General features: G+C 35.2%; 1 protein-coding gene across 1 annotated transcript in view; it reads right to left on the reverse strand.

Moving 5' to 3' along the window:
• The window catches only part of LOC104664125 (transmembrane serine protease 11E), a 51830-nt gene extending 43235 nt beyond the window's left edge, over positions 1 to 8595 (reverse strand). Inside the window, exon 1 of the mRNA XM_010365558.2 lies at positions 8513 to 8595. Within this exon, the coding sequence (XP_010363860.1) occupies positions 8513 to 8520 (8 nt within the window). The 5' untranslated portion in view covers positions 8521 to 8595. The remainder of the gene's footprint in view (positions 1 to 8512) is intronic.
• Between the last annotated feature and the right edge of the window lie 11787 nt (positions 8596 to 20382).

The raw sequence follows: 20382 nt of genomic DNA on the forward strand, positions 1-20382 counted from the left end.
ACAGGTGACTACAAAACTGATTTAAGTTGACACTTGACCTGATCTCTAGAAGTTTGCAACTACATACAGATAGGTGGGTTGCAAAAAAATTAAAGATATTATTAAGTAATTAGTTATGGGTTTATAGACTTAAACTAAGCTACTGAAGTTTGAATTCTATTAATATATTTGCTTTCTTTCATCAAACTCTTTTTAGTTCAAGATAATAAATTGGCATTATCTGAGTCAGCAACTTTATACACAACAATATCCCACAGCAAAATTAATGAGGGATGCCGTTGCAGCCAATCCTAGAGAATTCTACGCACTTCAAAGTGTGAAAGAAAAATAAGAATTAACAAACAGTGTGGTGATATCATGGCAAGTGTATCAGAAGAAAAATGATTGAGGAACCTGAGCTAGAGACACTCTTGTGGCTGCTAATAGCTTGAGACTTTCAGAATTTTTTAAATTTTAGCTGTCTTCCTACCAAATCTTCCTCTTGACATTGTCTAGATGACTCCAGAAAGTTTGCGTGATTCAATGGAAGTAGCTCTAAACTGGAAAATCAGTAACCTATCTCTTAGTGTTAATTCAAACAGATGAGAAATCTGAGAGCATATTCCACATCACACGAGTTCCAGCGTCCCCTGAGCCCCAACTTGTATGATGTTGAGTGCTCTCCTTTTCTTCACATTTGAAAAAATCAGTGGAAATTTAAATTGATCTAAATGTTCTTCAATTTCCTTCCAAGCTATTGTTCCATGCCTCACATAACACAAAAATGTTAAATATCCTAATTAAAATTCAGCATTTATTAAACAATCAGACTTCAGGTAATTTTTCAAATGCCTCATTTTTCTGTTGACTGCAATGTCAGATAGTTTGAAATAATCTGCAGTCAAACTAGAGACTACAAGTTATTTGAAATGATCTAAGTACCATAGCTGAGAAAGCCAGACTTTGAAAATCATACTTTACTACTTGCATTGAGAAGTTAGTTAAGGAGTACAAAAGTATAGATAGAAGGAATAAGTTCTACTATTCAGTACAGTAGGGAAATCTTAGTTAACAATAACTTGTTGTGTATTTCAAAATAGCTAGAAGAGAACTGTAATATTTCCAACACAAGAAAAAATAAATGTTTCAGGTGATAGACATCCCAGTTACCTTGATTTGATCATTACACATTGCATACAAGCATCAAAATATCACAGATACCCCCAAAATATGTATAACTATTAAACACCAATTTTTTAAAATCTCTAGACCCTGATTAAAATGTGCCTGAATGTGACAGTTGGGCCACATGCTAACACCCTGTTGTGTCCTCCGGCTTGCTGTTTCTTTAGAAAGCACTGTAAACCATACGCCAACAATTATTTAGACAATCTAGAAATTTCTACACGTAACATAATTCTGAATTAATTTAGCAATGAAGAGAAATTGAAAAATGTATAGACCCTGTCAATGTTTAAATAATTCTTCCAAAATGAAAAGTGAGTTTTCTTCATTAAAGAATTTTCTGCCCCAGTTACTGACCTAAAATACATGTAAGAATTCAGTTTTAATTTTTGGATGGTACATAAAATTTATGAAATTTTTTATTATATACTCACTTTAACAATTATGTTCTAATATATTGGCATTTAATAATAACATAGTGAAATAAGCTCAGATTCATATTAGAATAAAGTGGGATTTCTGTACAAATTAATGCCATAAAAATCATAAGAAAAGCATTATTTTACCCAAAAGAACAAATACTTTTAGTTACCAATGTCCATGGGTTTAATTCATATCTATATAGTGATGACTACCAAATCTATAACTGCAGCTCAGCTCAGTTGCCTACACTTCAGAACTATATATCCACCAGCTTATCTATGTTCATCACAATAGGCTATACCTCTTACAATTCAAACTTAATACAGCCATACTAGAAACTCCTAGACACCTATCCCAAATATTTATTCTTTTTTTCCTAATAACAGAAACCTTGAACTTTGGTTAGGCACACAGCCACCAGAAAAATCAAATAGTGCCCCTTTTCCATAAGAGTCAGCATACGAATACTTTCTTTCCAATAGAGTATCTACTTTGTTGACTAGAATCCTAATATGCATTTCATAGTTAGAATACATATGTGCTAGCTGAAGCACAGATTGCCACAGTAGACCAGGATTTGGAAGACACATAATCAAGCTGGTAGACAGCATAATAATAGGAGCCTAAATTCCCAATTATTTGTGAACCTCCCTATTAGCTCTTACCTGCCTACCTCCAGAATTGTTTCACATTAAACAGAATAAAATTCCATTTTATGTAATCCCCTGTTACTCTGGGTTTCCTGTCACTCATAACTAAATCTGATACTATTATAATATGCAAAACAGATTGTTGCAATCAAGGTAAATTGCCATTTTCACATAATGATTTTTGGGAAAAAGATTAACTGAAGACACATATTTACTAATTTTCTGGCAAATTCTGCATATGTGAAAGATGGTAAACTATATTAACTTAATTTTCTCTAGCAGTATAATTTTGAGATACAATTAATAATTATAATACTAATATACCAGAAGATCAAGGTTCTGGTCAAGAGCCTCCTTGTAACAAGCTCTATGACTTTAAGCAAATGACTCCCATTTTCTTGTTAGTGGATAAAGACTTGCGCTTAGGCATCAAACAGCTTGGGGTTAGTCCTAACTGCCTCTTACTATCTAGGTGACTCTAGGAAAGTTACTCACCCTCTCTAAGTCTATATTTCCCCACTCACAAATGGAGATACTGATAGGACCTAACTCAGAAGATTCTTCTGAAGATTAAATAAAGTAACACAAGGCAGATGACACCATGCCAGGCACACAGTAAATACACTACAAAAGTTGGCCATTGCCATTATTTCCTCTTTCGTAATGAAAAATTAGTTTTAAGGTGGGTTGAAAAATCCACCCAGATGCCTCACATATGCCTAAGGGAATAAAAGACAGAAAGGTAGAGGAAGCTTCTAGCCTCTATCCCACTCTACCCACAGCAATTCTGCTCCAAACATCAAGGGTCTGCATTAAGCTTCCACGGCAAAAAGGGATTCAACTAGTAAAGAAAATTTTAAAAAGCATTCATCTTCAAACCTATCCAGTGCAGAGATTTGAGTCAGGCAGCTGCCAATTGTCCTACAGTTTAGTACAAGAATTCATTACCCTCTTTTTAAAAGGTTAAATGTAGCTTTATTGTTGAATCAAATAATGTATCCCCAAATGCCTAATAATGACTTGAATGTACTATATAATTAAAAAGATTAGTTTGAAATATTTTTAAAGTGTTCATTTATTATCTTTGGTATTTTCTTAATTAGGAAAATTGAAACCCTAAAATAAAGTAATTTTTTGAAAGCCAAGGTAAGTTATCTGCATTTCACCAAGGAAGCACTTCTGATCCCAGAATCATGACCTGGCAGAAGCCAGGGCTAGAAAGAACAGGGCTGATGTGAGAACAGATGTGCTCAGATTCCAGCTCTACCAGTCACTTACGCAGAGATTTGGAAGTCTCAGTCTTCCTAATTTTTGGTTTCCCTAGCTGTAAAGTCATGGTAATATTAAAATTATCTGATTCTCAGGGTACCAAATGAGAAAACATATGTTGAAATTAAATATGTAGCATATTTATGTCAAATAATATTTTTATTTTTACTATATGCATCCTCCCTAAATTTTACTAACAGTGACCTGACAAGATTTAATGTGAAGTAACTAATTTTAAATGGGCCATATATTTTTGTACAAGCTTAAATGGTAATAGTAATAAAAATAACAATAATATGTCTTGGGTCATGTAGTCACCGGTGTTAATTTAACTCTTCTATTTGATTGTATTGACATCAGTATACAGGTGAAGTGGGAGGATAGACTCTATCTCTGTCTTGACTGACTCATTCATTCCTGTGGCCACATGCAAATTATCTCATCTTTGAGCATTTTATTCCCTTCCTTTAGAGAATGCATACAGCAATGCTTCCTATTCACTGGCCTTAGAGGTCTGCTTCAAAGATCATCCATAACAATGTTTCTTGAAAATGTAAATTATTCATCTTTTAAGACAGTAAGTCAGTTAAATCAAAGAAGTAAAAGAATCACTTAGACAGATGGAGGCATTGTGAGGGTGGTATAGCATTGTGATTAAGAGATAGGCTTTGAAGTCAGATAGACCCAGGTTAACTATCAGTTCTGCCTTTTATTATTACCCCTGGGCAAAAAAAAATATTACCTGTCTCAGTCTCATTTTTCTCATCTGTAAAATGAGTATAATAATATAACCATAGGTTGACATAAAGTTTAAATGCATATGATGTTTTAGGACAGTAGTTGGCAGATAGTACATGTGAAACTAAAGATAGCAATTATTATTTTGTCCTGCACTGACTCACAGTTCGACTTTTAAAAAAGTGCTAAATCTCTCTGTGTGTGCTTTTGCAGTTTCAAACAGAGATATCATCTGACATCTTCAGATGAAAAGTTGCAAGATATAATTTAAATATGCCTGTATGGTACTTTGGATCCCCCTAAGATTAGTTCTATCATCTTAGAATTACAATTCTAAAAATATCAGGAATTGCCCAACCACACAGGCCATGTGTGTACCCGGGAGAAGAAGGTTGGGCTTACAGGTTCTGGCATGACTCGGTGTTTCTGCAGCCCATTTTTCTTTCTCGGCCTCTTAAAACCTTCCTTCTCTCAAGTCCAGTCATTGAAAACCTCTTAAAACCTGAAAATGTGAAAGTATTCCTCACAATTCTTATCTATTATCTTCAATGAGAGCAGATCCAAAGGAGTGCACTTGAAGAACTTCTCTGTGCAGTTTCTCTAAACTCTAACCCTGATAGAGCCATAAAACAAGCCAGAGAATCCATTTCACCTCCTACCCTTGCAGAAGACCTCTTTCACGACTGTTCAATCTACCTCATTCACAAGCACTAAAACCATCAGGCATGCTTATTAATCTCAGTGCTAATACGGAAACACATGATACTGCTATTTTTCATATTTTTCTGGATTGTTTCTATTTTCTCTTTATGTTGAAGCAATGACATATTTTTGGAGGAAAGCAGAAAACAATGACAGAATAACAAAGATCCATTTAGCAGACAGCTACTGCAGACCAGTGAATGAGTTCTATGAAATGTTGCTCTAAGATAAACATGATTTTCACAATATAGCAAATGTAATCCTTTTTAGAAAACAGGGATGATGTAGTTAAAGTGCTGTACTCTGATCACCTTTGAAACAGTGCAGAAAACTTAGGTCACTCCTTATTTAGTTTAAATACAAAGTCGGTTGTATAAGGGTAGGCAGCACATTTTTAAAAATGTTTTTAAAACTTACAAATGAAAGTAAAATTATACCTCCACACTTCTTCCCTCAGCATAAATGTGCATGATTTCATATTAGTCTTTACATCTTCTGGTTTTTTAAATCTATGCACCAACATTTTCTCCATGTGTGGATATGTGTGGGTTTATTTTCTATTCCTCTGTTGCCATCTATTTTCTCTGTAAACTTTCCAAAGATTCTACTTTTAGCTTCCTACACATGGTAGACAATATGCTATAGGGAAAAAGTACAGATTTTAAAATCAGAAAGACCAAGGCTACTTACTAACAGCCCAGACAATCACACGTACTTCATCTTTTAAAAGGAATGAAAGGAATAACCACTTCTCAAAAGATTACCAAAATTTAATGAAATCGCATTTTATACATTTTATAAAATATACAATATATAGCAGGTGCTCAATAGATAATTTTCTTCCACACAGGACTTAATATGCAATGAGAACTTACTAGAATTTGTTATATAGATCAGGGCTGATTCTAGTTGAAGGAGAAGTATGAGCACATGTTAAACACTCATAGCACAATCATATAGCATCTCTGGGCCTAAGCCTCAAAGGAGTGTCCCTTCAGTATCCCTATTGACTAATGTCACAGGATGACACTGCTAGATTAATTTTATACCAAGATTTTTCCTGTAAACAAACAGATTTTTATGATCCAAAGAGTCATCCTCCTTATCAGACACAAACTAACCAAAATGTCTATGTTCTCCCCACTCAGTTTCCCATCCTTCCTGAAAGTATCCTCTCTTTCTTAATCATCACCATGTTGCATAAATAAGTACTCGTCTCCCTTGAAGGGAAAGGTGACTGGGAGAAAGCACCTCCCGTTAAGAGGCAGTTACACCAATTTAAATAAAACAAAGAACTACTTTTAACAACTGGCCTATTTCATGTATGGTGTAATTTCTTTCAGGCTTACAGGTTTCTTTTTCTTTTTCTATGTCTTTATACTACTAGTGCTTGTCAAACTTTAGGGTAAATAAGAATTACATTGTGTGACTGTTTTAAATATGATTTCCATGTCTCAACCAGAGATTCATTAGAATTTCTGAGATGAGAGTTGGACTTTCCTATTTTTAATAAGCACTGTAATGCAGGGCTCTATGGACCAGACTTTGAGAGACAGTGCTTACCCTATTATTAAGTAAAAATTAAAGTTGTCCATTTTGCCTCATTTGAATATTACTCATTTCACCTTCATCCATCTCAATATGGGTGGATGTCGATGCCTATAAATTCAGCCTATTTTTAATTCTTCTCAGTGGTTGCTGATAAATATAGTTAGCATACACCCCTATCAACAATAAGCATATTTAATGGATAATTTCTTCTCTTCCCAAATCTCTTTTCTACAAACTTATGCCTGATAAAATGTTCTTTAACTTTCTGTTGTGTGTTTATAAAATTAACATGTTGATCTCTTCATGCTCAAAGAATAGTCCAAAATAAGAGTTTGGAGAAAATGGAAGTACAAGAATAATAATATTTACCCAGTTTAAATATTTTCCTACCTTTAAATTCTAAAAAAGAAAAAAAAAAAAAACCTGATTATTGTTCAGGTAGAGTCAAGGAGGCTATCTGAAATCTGACTGAAAAGGAAGGAGCATGCTATTTAATAAAATTTCCCACCTGTTTCTTACATTCTTTCTGAGTGAAAACCAATGACCTTTAAAAGAAATTGTCTACTAATGTCCTAGGATTTCAATTATCCATCTTTCTCGATAACACTCCTGTTGGCACATTTACGACAGCAAATGTGAATGATAGACTTAATGCTTTTTCGCTCTAGTACATGCTCTTAACTTTTTATCTCATCTAGACCCACTCAAACATAGATGTGCTTCATCTTTTCTACAATCTTCAGATCAGGAAGCTGTTTTTGTTTGTTGGTTGGTTGGTTTTGGTTTTTGGTTTTTTCCTTGAGAGATCACTTGCATTCATTCTGCAGCAGGATTTTTAAAAATAGGCACATCTTTTGCTTCAAATTAGAGACTACACTCAGAAAAATTCACTCCAGTATTCCCACATTATACCTCCTCTACACATTTATAACCAAATTCCAAATCACTGACATATACCATAGATAAGGTTTAGAATCTATTTAGTATGTTAAGTTTATTGGAAGCTTTCTTGAAGCACTGTTTTCTATAGTAAAGTTAATGAGAAAAAGAGAATAGAACACAAAACCATCATTGGTTGTAAACAAATACTTGCAAAAGGCAGGGAGCCTTGATAAGCCTTACAAAAGTTTTAGTATCTGTAGCTTTTAGTTGCTTCATGGACATGTACAGAAGAGTATTAAGCTTCTAATAACAAGTATGTAGAACTTTCAACTGATGACAGAACCTGTTTTTCCATGTTAAATGAAGACCACAGATTTCCTTCACAGTTTAACATTTTCAAACTGTTCTCAAAGTAAAAACTAATAAAAACTCATATGCCAATATGTGAATCAGATGAAATACATTTTAACCAGAAGATAAAATTATTTTCAAAGACAAAACTAATACCCCAAAACCTTGTTACTGATTAGTTTCTAACTTTGAAAGAAAACCTCAAAATGATCAAGACCTATCTTTGCAGAAGTTGACTATGGCCAGGCATATAAGTGGATTTATTTTTTAAATCAGGCTATAACAATTTAGTCATATTATTTTCTTCAGTTGTTTCTGATTCTTTCAAACTATCTAGAATTTTTAAATTTTTAACTACTTACAAAATAAACATATTTTAATCTGCATTATTTTAGACTTTTTTTCATGTACACCTTCTAAAATACAAGTATTTCTCAATAAGACAAACAAAGCCCAAGCTAAAAATATGTTCTATCTTCCTTGAAACATATGGGCAAACTAACTAAAAGACAGCTGTCAAACACCATGTACCTTCACATTGTGTAAAACCCTTCTACAAGTATACAGAAAAACACTGTGGGATACAACACAAGAGGACAGGAAACACTAATACAGAAAGAACAGAAATCTTTTTCTTGACATAATTTTATGTAAAATCTCAAAAATATGTTTCTATATTTAAAAAAATAATAAATTGTAGATCTACACATTCCTTGGTGTGGCTCATGCTGTTTTAAACTGAAAGTTACCTTAAGACTTCTAGAAAGAAAAAGGGAACTCACCGATACATGGCTGACCAGCAATGAAGACTCCTGTGAAGACTGAGGTCTATATCCAAGTGTGTGCATCCAGCTCTATCAATGACTTTGTGGGCTGAATTGAGATGAGGAAATAAGTCACTGATGATCTCAACAGAACCAGTCTGACGAGTCTTGGCTGGTGTAGTGGGGACTATATGTGACTAGCAGAACAAGGACAAATTTTACAGGGAGCAAGAGCAAAAAATAATTTATAAGCACTTCCTAGGAGTGGGAACTTAAAAACTATTGTCTTAAGATAATTTCATTTAAGTATTAGTGTAAACCAGATTTTTTAGAAAAGTCAGATGTATAAATTTGGAAAGAAATTTTAAAACTATCTTGCTTGACCTTCTCTTGTTTCCAGAGAATAAACTGAGGTTTAATTAAGTTAAATGACTTGGTCAAAAACCAAAGTTATTAAACTGCCAAGCCAGGACTGACATTCATATTTTTTAAACTAGCCTGACACATTTTGCATTTGATTATGTACATAATAAAAGTTTCCCTTTGCTTTTAACTATGTTAGTTAAAAGTTGAAACTGCATTAGAGATTAGAAAAGCATTAATATTTTCAAATTATGTGGCATCATTCTTCTATAAAAAGTAGTTAGTTTGCAAATGTCAACCCACACTTGAGACATTCTATTTCTTTTATTATAGTGGAGACAGACATATCAGCTCACACTGAGTCCCTACAATCTTATTTCTGGGACGTAAATAACATTTTTTTTTAATGTGTGCTCACATACTATGCAAATATCTGCGTGTTTGTGTTAGGCATAATCTCTAAATTGCCTTCCCTAATCCTCATAAAACAGAGTAGATGTTTCTCCTCTCTGCTTTCATGGTATCATAATATTTACCTCATTATACTAGAACTTTTTATTAATTGTATCTCAACTCCACAAGGTTGGGAATTCTTAACAGACTGAAACCCTGTTCCTAGCATATTCAGGCTCTCAAAAATATGCATAGAAAGGATGAGTAGAGGGTGGGGTGCAAAGAAAGGAGGAGAAAAAGAGGGGGTATAACCCATTCTAAAAATCATCTTAAAAAATGAATAAATATTGTTTAATTTCACTACACATCCGTTTAGCCAGCAGCTCACCTAAACAAGATGCAGGAGTTGGAATTTATATAATGTGTGTGATCAGACTGCCAAGAATTGGAATCACTCACCAGCAGTAACCCAAGAAACCTCTGTGCTGGGGCATACTATGCTAGGGTCTAGCATCATATATCCTTTTTATTCTGATCACTAGATCACTTACCCTGAGAATAGCATGGATATTTATTTACTTAAAGTTATTCAATATATAGTATTGGGTTTCTAAATACTCATTTAAAAATTACAATTTAGCCAAAAATAAAGAGGCAACAATTACAGTAAAAACTTCCGGGTTATGAGATTAAGCTGTTCTTATACAGCCTTTAACAAAGTGAAATCTCTGCCAATGAAAGGTTAATATGGTTTAATAATACTATATTCTATTTTATACTCACATTTTATGAAAATACTGATTATACTCTTGTTTTCAAAGGAAAACAGATTCCTTCTTAGTGTAACTTTGGGCCAAGATTTACCAGACTTATTTTTAACAAAATCTCAAGACGTTTTTGTCTTTCACAAAATCAAAATTTCAAATTCAAATAAATTCTTTATATAGCCCTATGGACCTGTATACTTAGGTTTGTGTATAACCTAGAATTGTAGATGCAGAAAATAAGAGGGCTCTCATGAATTTTTTTAAAACTCTGTGAGTATAAGCTACGATTTGTAGAAAATTAAGAGATTAAGCATAGGTAAATAAATGATAAGTGAATGTCAGACTAAAGATATTAAAAATACATCTTCCTTGCTATATTAATGGCCTTTGTTCAGTCGGCTCAATGGGCATTGGAGTGTGTGTCATCAAATTTTGTGATATAGCTTATACTTTAGTAGAAATTTGAATGGCAAGGAAAGAAGGAATGAAACATTTGAGTCATAATTTTGTCTTCCAAAAGTTCGAAAAAGCAAAAGTTTGTCTTTCATTCGAATTTTTTTTGTCGTTTTTTCTAAAACTATAAATTTTATTCTGCAATACTTTTGTCCTAAACTACAGTTTGAAGAAAATGTTTTCAAAGAGTTACTCTTCTTTTTGTGTGTTGGTCTGTGTTGCCTCTGCCATTCTGTGCAATGACAGGAACAGTCAGGAGAAATATATTTGTGGACTTTAGTCTCTTAGAAATCCACAGTAGATATCTTACGTTGCATAATAAGTAAAATAGCAATGTGACCACAAACATTTTTATCGGTCAACAAATTATTCTACAGCCCTTTTTACGCTTAGCAAAGTCAAAGCCATGAGGCATCTTATGGTCTTAAACTACAGAAGTATAGTTCCCAGGTGGCTAGTCATAGATGATTTTTATCATTGTTTGACTATCTGCTAGCTTGTACAAATTTCTTTTATACTTGATCATGTATAAATGCCTATGTATAAAAATAATCTGATTAATTTATGGAATCCCTTAAACCTATACTTTGGTTATATTTCTGTAATGCTAAGGCAATCCTTTTATTGGTCAGTTTATTGGGACGTACATTACAGACTGGCCAATATTGTTAAACTAATGAATTAACTAGATGTCTAGGTAAACACAGCTATTGTCATTTGTGAATCCATTCCCTTCTATCATGTGTTGTTTTGAAGGTACCCATGCACTTTATTTTGTTTAGGCTGAGAAAACAAAGAGGATCAATATAATTAATTCGCATTTAGAGAGAAGCTGTCACTACTCTGTCACTGACTCTCCTTTTCCTTGTGCTACATTCTTACCCAAAATATTACCTCTCTTCCCTATTCTTCTGTAAGATGTTCTACAACTGATATAAGTGTCTTCACAATGCTGGAAATCATTTTTCTGGGAATTGATGTGAGGATCTGCTAAGCTTTTCAATACATAATGGTCCATATAATAAAAACCAAAGATAAGGTTTTTAGAATTAACTGACAGTAATAATGTTAAAATAATCCTATTATTGTTCAATTTATTGGAATATACAGTATAGCCTGGTTAATGTTATTAAACTAATGAATGAAGATAATACTTACCATTTTGGGGAACATTTTAAGTCTCTCTCTCTTTTTTCTTTTTTTTTTTCAAGTAGTCTTTGAAAAACAACTCAAAGATTAATCAATTTCATGTTAGGAGATCAAGTTTCAGTCATCTGAACCAACTTTTCCTAGCACATGAACCAAATTTATTTACCCATACTCCATTTCTTTACAAATAGACACTCCCCTAACATATAAAATATACTGATAAAATAAGAATCAAATTCAAGAAAAAACACAAGTGCAATACATTGTACATACTGATTAAGATACTCGCTCTGATGGAGCTGCAAATTTAGCTTTGAACTTGCTGATAGCAAGAATAACAAGGAAGACTTAGGAAGTTTCACAATTCTCATTATTTAAAAGAAAGAAACAAATCAAGAGAGAATTTTGCCTGCCACTAAGTTGATGGAGAAATTTCTCATATGGAGATGACACTGGGCAATGCATTAAACAATATCAGCAATATTTTTACCAACAAATAGAAGAGAATTTTATAAACTTTCTTATGATAATCTAAGAAGCCTGAGAATAAAACTTTGAAGTTAAAGTTGGTGACAGATTTTTAAAGGAGATATATTTTTGTGGTCAGGTGCATATAATTCCAGTGGTCTAGCTTGATCCAAAGGCAGAATTCAAAGTACTTAGAAAAAGGATACAACGTTTCTTAGATAAACTTTCTTAAATATTACTTCTCTCAGAAGAACTTTTTAGAACAGAATAGGAGATGATATGAGTTTCTATTCCTGGCAAGGGCCTGAAGAATTTGTATTATATGTTGCTGATGGAAGGAAGTTGACTCACTTTATTATAACAAAGAAGCAATTGATAGAATCTCTACTTTATCAAAACTGAGAAGCCAGATGAAATTTTACATTTAAAAAAAATCCCATGAAATTATAATTTTAGATTAGTGCATTTTCGTTCCTCCATAGATTTGCTGTGGCTTATAGTGTTATGTTTCATTGTTTGGTTACTCGTGTAATGTGTCTCAACAAGAGCATAAATACGAAATAGTTATATTTTTTATTCTTGTCAAGGCTTCCATTCATGATTGTCATATCTTGGTCTCATGTTCTTTAATGAAATCCTAGCACATCTTCTAACTTTCTACCAGTTTCAGTTATTTGAAGTGTATTTGTCCAATTTAAAACTTGGATTGTGAAACTGACGTAAATATGATTAACTTTCTTTCCCCTCAACAAAAACTGTGAGGCTGTCTGTTTGGAGTAGAGAAGTTGGCAGGAGGTCTGACTCTGAGACAACCAACCTCACTCCCCGCTGCTGAGCTCCTCTAGTTTTGGGGTCAAAGAGAGAAGACAAGGGTGGTAGAGATCTTACATAATCAGTTATATGTCTGCATGAGAAAGTGTCCTAGGTTTTTCTCTGGTTCAATCCAGTTTTGTCTATTGCTAACAGATGGTGGTATTGAGAAATCTGTGCTGGTGGTATGCTTGGTTTTCTATAGACACTTCTTTGCTTTGCCCCCTTGCTCATTGAAGAATCCCTCAAAGAAAAGCCTGGACCCTGACACTAGACCATGCCCCTAACTGCTTCCCCAGGTGGAGTGTCTCCTCACTACCAGTTGTTCTGCTCCCTTCCTTACCACCATGCTGCTTTGCATTGAACTACAATAACCTCTGACACCATCTTCTAAATGCTCCAAGGGCCACAGAAGACCAGGATGGGGATAAAGGAGGGAATGTAACTCCTCTCAGGAACAAACAAACCCTAAACCACAGTTCCTTCTAACTCTGTTACCATAAGCTACTCCAGCAATTTCCTCTCCTTCAGAAATCTTAAGACTAACTGCTGTTTTGGATTCACGGGTGGCTCCTAAACTTCAGATACCAAATACACAACTCCACAGAGACATTCGCCCCTGCTCTGCCATAGTAGCTCCAGATGGGCCGGTGTGTTTAGTAAATTACCATCCAGCCAGATGAGAAATGAATTGCTAATCTTCCTTCCCGCAAACTCGCAGACAATCTCTAAACATTCTCTGATAGACTCCCATTATTTGGCTTCAGAAAGAAAAAAATAATAATCCTTCTGTTCCCTTTGGGAAGAGGAGTAAACTTTCCCTGTGAGCACTGTCTGCTGACTTGCACTGATTTGCTTTCTAGTTACTCTCTTTATGCATATTCAGAGCTGGGTGCTAGTTGCTGGTAGGAGAGCATTTTTTCCACCTCGTAGCATACCCTTTGGTAGGCGGGGACAGTGTCTGGCCTCAATATTTGGCATCTGTTTCGAGTTTCTCATAGAAAAGGCGTTGCTTAGCTCTTCTTATTTTCAATTATGGGCAACAAAAAAAGTCCCACTCAATATCATATAATCTTGTTTACAAATGTATCTTAAGCTTCCTTTCAGCATGATGTTTCATCATTTTGGTTGAGTCATTAAATGTGTCTATTATTAATCCAAAATTATTTGACTACTTCTACCTCATCTTCGAATACTAGATCTGACTTCATGCCACGATAGGCCTTCTGTTTACTCTTGAACTCCTGAATTCAGTTCTGCCTCCTGGCCTTTATTCTGCTGTTCCCACTTTCTAATTCTTTTTCTGTTGATTTTCCCAGCATTCACTCTCATTTCATTCATATCACTTCTCAAATATCACCTCCTCAAAAGAGTGTAAATCCCCCCCCCCATCTATAACAGCTTGCCCATTATTATTCCTTATTAGTCTCTATCCCTTTAGCCTGCTTTTTCTTCAAAGTAGGTATTAATGCTTAATATATGTACATATGTGTCTGTTCCTCTTGTTTATTGCCAGTTTACTTCATTCAGATGAAAGTCCCTTAAAACTGAGAAATTCGTTTTGTCCTCCTTGGCTCTATCCCTAGAATCTAGAATTTAGGCTCTCAAAAATACTTGCTTGAATGAATGAATGATTTATTAAGCATTTCTTTGTATGTGATCTTTTTATGTCACAGTGGGAGACTACTGATGTCATTGGATAGCAGGTCCCGCACTCATGTAAAAATGATAATAGGTAACACTCTATGGAGTGTTTGCCTATGCCATACATTTTTTTAAGCACTTCACATATATTTATTGATTTAGTCCCCACAACATCTTATAAACATGATTGTTATCACCATTTTAAAAATAAGAGAAATGAGATACAAGGGCTTATGTAACTTAACCGAAGTCTCATACTAGTAGGTAGCTAAGCTGAGATTTGAACACAGTCAATCTAGTTCTAGTTCATAGGCTGGACTGTTTACTGCCATATTCTAATATTTTATCTCTAACTTCTGGACTGGTGGTCTTCAAGTCTTAAAGTATTTTTGATAAGTCACTCAACTTAAAACTTAAAAGGCCACCATTTTTTAATCTGTAAGGCTAACCAGAAAAAGACTATATGTAAATTATCTAAATTGTCTGGGAAGAGACATTCGCTGCTCAACATCTAGTCAAAGATACAAAGTCTTACTTGCACTTGCTTTCTTGCTTTTTTGGGGGGTGCCAGGGGTGTGGAGTCTTGCTCTGTCACCCAGGCTGGAGTGCAGTGGCACAGTGCAGTGGCATGATCTCAGCTCACTGCTACCTCCACCTCCTGAGTTCAAGCAATTCTCCTGCGCCAGCCTCCCAAGTAATTGGGATTGCTGGTGCATGTCAACACACCCAATTGTATGTATTTTCAGTAGAGTTGGCTTTTCAGCATGTTGACCAGGCTGATCTCGAACTCCTGACCTCAAGTGATCCACTTGCCTTGGCCTCCCAAAGTGCTGAGATTACAGGCATAAGTCACTGCACTCAGCCTTACTTGCTTTCTTTTTCAAATGTATTTACCTATAGTTTTATGTAACACTTCATTCTTAAAAAGAGAGATGGAAGTGAATCTTTAAAAATATTAATGATTTAATGGATGATAGCCAAAAAAATATTTTTCTAATACTAGAAGTGTCCAAATTAAATGAAGTTAATTGAACTTGAACTGCAGAACCTTGGCATGGTTATTTAAATATGATTGGTTTTGACACATATGTTACCTTGTTTGGAAGTCATCAAATGATTTTGGTTACAATAAAGAGAAAAGCTAACTTAGAATGTATTCCCTCCTAAGAAAGAAACTTTGTTCTTATTCATCTTTAATTCTTCATACCATCTAGCACAATGCCTAGTACAGCAGAGGCACTACAAAGTAGCTGCAGCATTAACAGAAACATTACTTTAAAATATGTTGTTCTGCCTGTTTAAAACCGGACCTAAGTGAACACCTTTTGGTTTCCTCTAAGATCACAAACAAAACTATTTTAATCCTGGAAGCCACAATTTCCTGTTCAACACCTAGTTTACTACAGTCATAAGTTTTCTTGCCTATTCGTGACTCTTATTTTGTTTGGGCCTAACAAGGTTATAATGAAATACACAAGAAATAACAAGACCTGCCCTATGTGTGGAATATCTGGAAGTATGAGACACAAATTATTAAAAGTAGAACTCTTGAACAGGCTGTTAGAATGCACATGCAGTTTCCTTATCATCTAAAAAGACTTAAGGGAGAATATCCCATATTAAGAATCACCTTATTTAATGTTTTCATGCCTAAAAAGAAGAAAAGAAGTGGCTGAAGTTGGAAAAGAAAAAAAAAGACAATATTTTGCTTAAATAACTTCACGTGCAGGAAAAACACTTCCACGGGAGGGCATGGAAAAGGTCAACACAGGCCTTTCTTCACCTGTTTTCCCATTCTTTTCCATTCCTCAACCCTGATGAACTGTGTGTCCTCTATCCCCACCTTACAGGACTTCAGTAATGGTTGGATGAGTCTCTTTCTCTCTTTTTTTCTTTAAATTATACTTTAAGTTCTAGGGTACATGCGCACAATGTGCAGGTTTGTTACATATATATACACGTGCCATGTTGGTGTGCTGCACCCATTAACTTGTCGTTTACACTAGGTATATCTCCTAATGCTATCCCCTCTGCCACCTCACGACAGGCCCAGGTGTGTTATGTTCCCCACCCCGTGTCCAAGTGTTCTCATTATTCAATTCCCAACTATAAGTGAGAACATGTGGCATTTGGTTTTCTGTCCTTGTGATACTGTGCTCAGAATGATGGTTTCCAACTTCATTCATGTCCGCACAAAGGACCCGAACTTATCCTTGTTTATGGCTGCATAGTATTCCACGGTGTATATGTGCCACATTTTCTTAATCCAATTTGTCACTGGTGGACATTTGGGTGGGTTCTAAGTCTTTGCTATTGTGAATGGTGCCACAATAAACATACGTGTGCATGTGTCTTTATAGCAGCATGATTTATATTCCTTTGGGTATATACCCAGTAATGGGATTGCTGGGTCAAATGGTATTTCTACTTCTAGGTCCTTGAGAAATTGCCACACTGTCTTCCACAATGGTTGAACTAGTTTACACTCCCACCAACAGTGTAAAAGCATTCCTATTTCTCCACATCCTCTCCAGCACCTGTTGTTTCCCGACTTTTTAATGATTGCCATTCTAACTGGTGTGAGATGGTCTCATTGTGGTTTTGACTTGCATTTCTCTGACAGCCAATGATGATGAGCACTTTTTCATGTGTCTGTTGGCTGCATAAATGTCTTTTTTTGAGAAGTGTCTGTTCATATCTTTTGCCCACTTTTTGATGGGGTTGTTTGATTTTTTTCTTGTAAGTTTGTTTAAGTTCTTTGTAGATTCTGGATATTAGCCCTATGTCAGATGAGTAGATTGTAAAAATTTTCTCCCATTCTGTAGGTTGCCTGTTCACTCTGATGGTAGTTTCTTTTGCTGTGCAGAAGCCCTTTAGTTTAATTAGATCCCATTTGTCAACTTTAGCTTTTGTTGCCATTGCTTTTGGTGTTTTAGTCATGAAATCCTTGCCCGTGCCTATGACCAATGGAACAGAACAGAGCTCTCAGAAATAATACCACACATCTACAACCATCTGATCTTTGACAAACCTGACAAAAGCAGGAAATGGGGAAAGGATTCCCTACTTTATAAATAGTGCTGGGAAAACTGGCTAGCCATATGTAGAAAGCTGAAACTGGATCCCTTCCTTACACCTTATACAAAAATTAATTCAAGATGGATTAAAGACTTAAATGTTAGACCTAAAACCATAAAAACCCTAGAAGAAAACCTTGGCAATACCATTCAGGGTGTGTCTCTTTCTGAATTACTCAATGGGAAATGAGTCTATTTATTTATTTATTTATTTATTTATTTATTTATTTATTTAGAGGCCAGGTTATGAGACTGGCTAATTTTTTTTTTGTACTTTTTTTTTTAGAGATGCAGTCTTGCTATGTTGCCCAGGCTGATCTCGAATTCCTGGACTCAAGCAATCCACCTGCCTCAGCCTCCCAAAGTGCTGGAATTACAGGTGTGAGCCATCACGCCAGACAGGAAATGAGTATCACCTCACATTTATCTTTCAGAACAAATGCCAACATCATTACCACTACCCATTTATTTTATTGAGAAACAAGAAAGAAAAAAATGAACCCAAACTTTCTGAATACTGAACAGTATCATTTTTTAATGATTAAGTAATCAAAATAATCAGTTGAATCTAAAAATCAAATAAAATTTGAATCAATTTAATTCTTAAATTTTTTTAAGTTATCATTGTGTTTCAGTGTAATACAGAGTTCATAGATTAGAAGGGAAAATGATTAATTTATTTATTCAGGTAGGAAGGCATAGGAGAGGCAGGTAGGGATGTTCCACCTGTGTTATGAAAACAAAGGGCTAAGCCAGGCTCACACCTGTAATCCCAGCACTTTGGGAGGTCCAGGCAGGTGAATCACCTGAGGTCTGGAGTTCGAAACCAGCCTGGCCAATATGGTAAAATCCCTGTCTCTATTAAAAATACAAAAATTAGCTTGGTGTAGTGGCATGTGCCTGTAATCTCAGCTACTTAGGAGGCTGAGGCAGGAGAATAGCTTGAGCCCAGGAGGCAGAGGTTGCAGTGAGCAGAGATTGCGCCATTGCACTCCAGCCTGGGCTACAGAGTGAGACTCCATCTCACAAAAAAAAAAAAAAAAAAAAGAAAAAAGAAAGAAAAAGAAGCTGGGAGTGGTGGCTCACGCCTATAATCCCAGCATGAGGATTTGGGAGGCCGAGGAGGGCAGATCACAAGGTCAGGAGATGGGGAGACCATCCTGGCTAACACTGTGAAACCCCGTCTCTACTAAAAATACAAAAAAAAAAAATTAGCTGGGTGTGGTGGTGGGCACTGTCCTCTCAGCTACTTGGGAGGCTGAGGCAGGAGAATGGCGTGAACCCGGGAGGCGGAGCTTGCAGTGAGCTAAGATCGCGCCACTGCACTCCAGCCTGGGCGGCAGAGCGAGACTCCGTCTCAAAAAGAAAAGAAGAAGAAAAAGAATAAGAAAGAAAAAGAATAAGAATAAGAAAAAAATAGAAAAGAAAAAAGAAAACAAAGAACTAAGGGAAGAGAGAAAAGGAAGCAATGACTCCACCTGGCAGAACACTTCTTTTCTGTGAAGGAAACATAGTTATTTTCTAAACCACACTCCCAAGTAATCAAACTCTTCATGCTTGTCCCCTCTAGATGCATCACTGTAAGCTCCCATACTGAATGCTGTTTTTGACAATCCCTTTATTTCTAAGAAACCATCCTTCGTCGTTAAGCAAGAGTAAGTTTTCATTCAAATATAGAAAATTACCACCACTTACTTTTGCCTCTTATTGTTATACTGCATCTCATTCCTGGAAGACTTCCCTCATCTACTTAAGAGTGTGCTTTATAGAATGCAGTACTTCATCCAATGTAGCACTTATTTGCTCATTTTATAATTGCCTAAATATTTTTTGTGTTCCTGATGTCTTTCGTCTTCTTAAACACTGAGATTTTATCCTTTTTAACCACAGTATCCCCAAGGGCTAGTTAAGTGCCAGAAACATGGTTGGTACTCAATAAAGATTTAGTAAATGAATGAGTACTTTGATATTTTTGACTTACGGGTCTAAGATCCTCTTGCAGGGTACTGGGCCAGGCCTGGCCAGGACATGAGTCTACAGCACTGGAAAGTGAGTATTAGTCCTAAGATAGGGTATACAGGCTGAGGAAGTCTAAAGTGGAAAAAGTGAGAGGACTAAATTCAAAGCAAAGTCCTCAAAGAGAATGAAGTTTAAAAGTCAAGGAAATATGGTCAAAGGTCAAAAGAGGAGTCTTAAAAGGGAAGAAAATTATAATCTATGACTCTTAAATTGAGGACCTTGTGTTCACAGGGGTATTTGTCAGGATGCCTCAGAGGACAAGAAGCCATAAGACCAACATGGACCATCTTCCAGCAGTGTCAAGTTTATTCAACGGTGAGTAATTTGAAATATTTTATTTCTATTAAACATTGGTAGACAGAGTAAAACAAAAAAAAATTACAAACTTTAAAAATAAAAATGAGATTTCAAAATAACTATGCTTTTAGTGAGCCACTTTGTTTCATACACACAAGCTCCTAGAGTTTTGTGCTTCTCTTCTGATGTTGGGGCACAGTAGTATAAATTTTTGAGATGCATATGTAGGATAAGAAACTGAGAAAACCAAATTTTCAAAAAAAATTTTTAACTGTAACATTTCTGTCTGTTATTGAGGAGCCCGAATATGGGCAGAGAAAATGTAAAAAATTTGTTAGTAGTTCATATGCATATAGTCACTTAAGTAAATAGCCATATAAAATACGATATTTTGACAAAAAGAACCATGATTATGTCATAAATATCACAAGTATCAGTGTTCTACTAA

Source organism: Rhinopithecus roxellana, chromosome 2 (genome assembly GCF_007565055.1).
Source record: "Rhinopithecus roxellana isolate Shanxi Qingling chromosome 2, ASM756505v1, whole genome shotgun sequence".
Taxonomy (NCBI): domain Eukaryota; kingdom Metazoa; phylum Chordata; class Mammalia; order Primates; family Cercopithecidae; genus Rhinopithecus; species Rhinopithecus roxellana.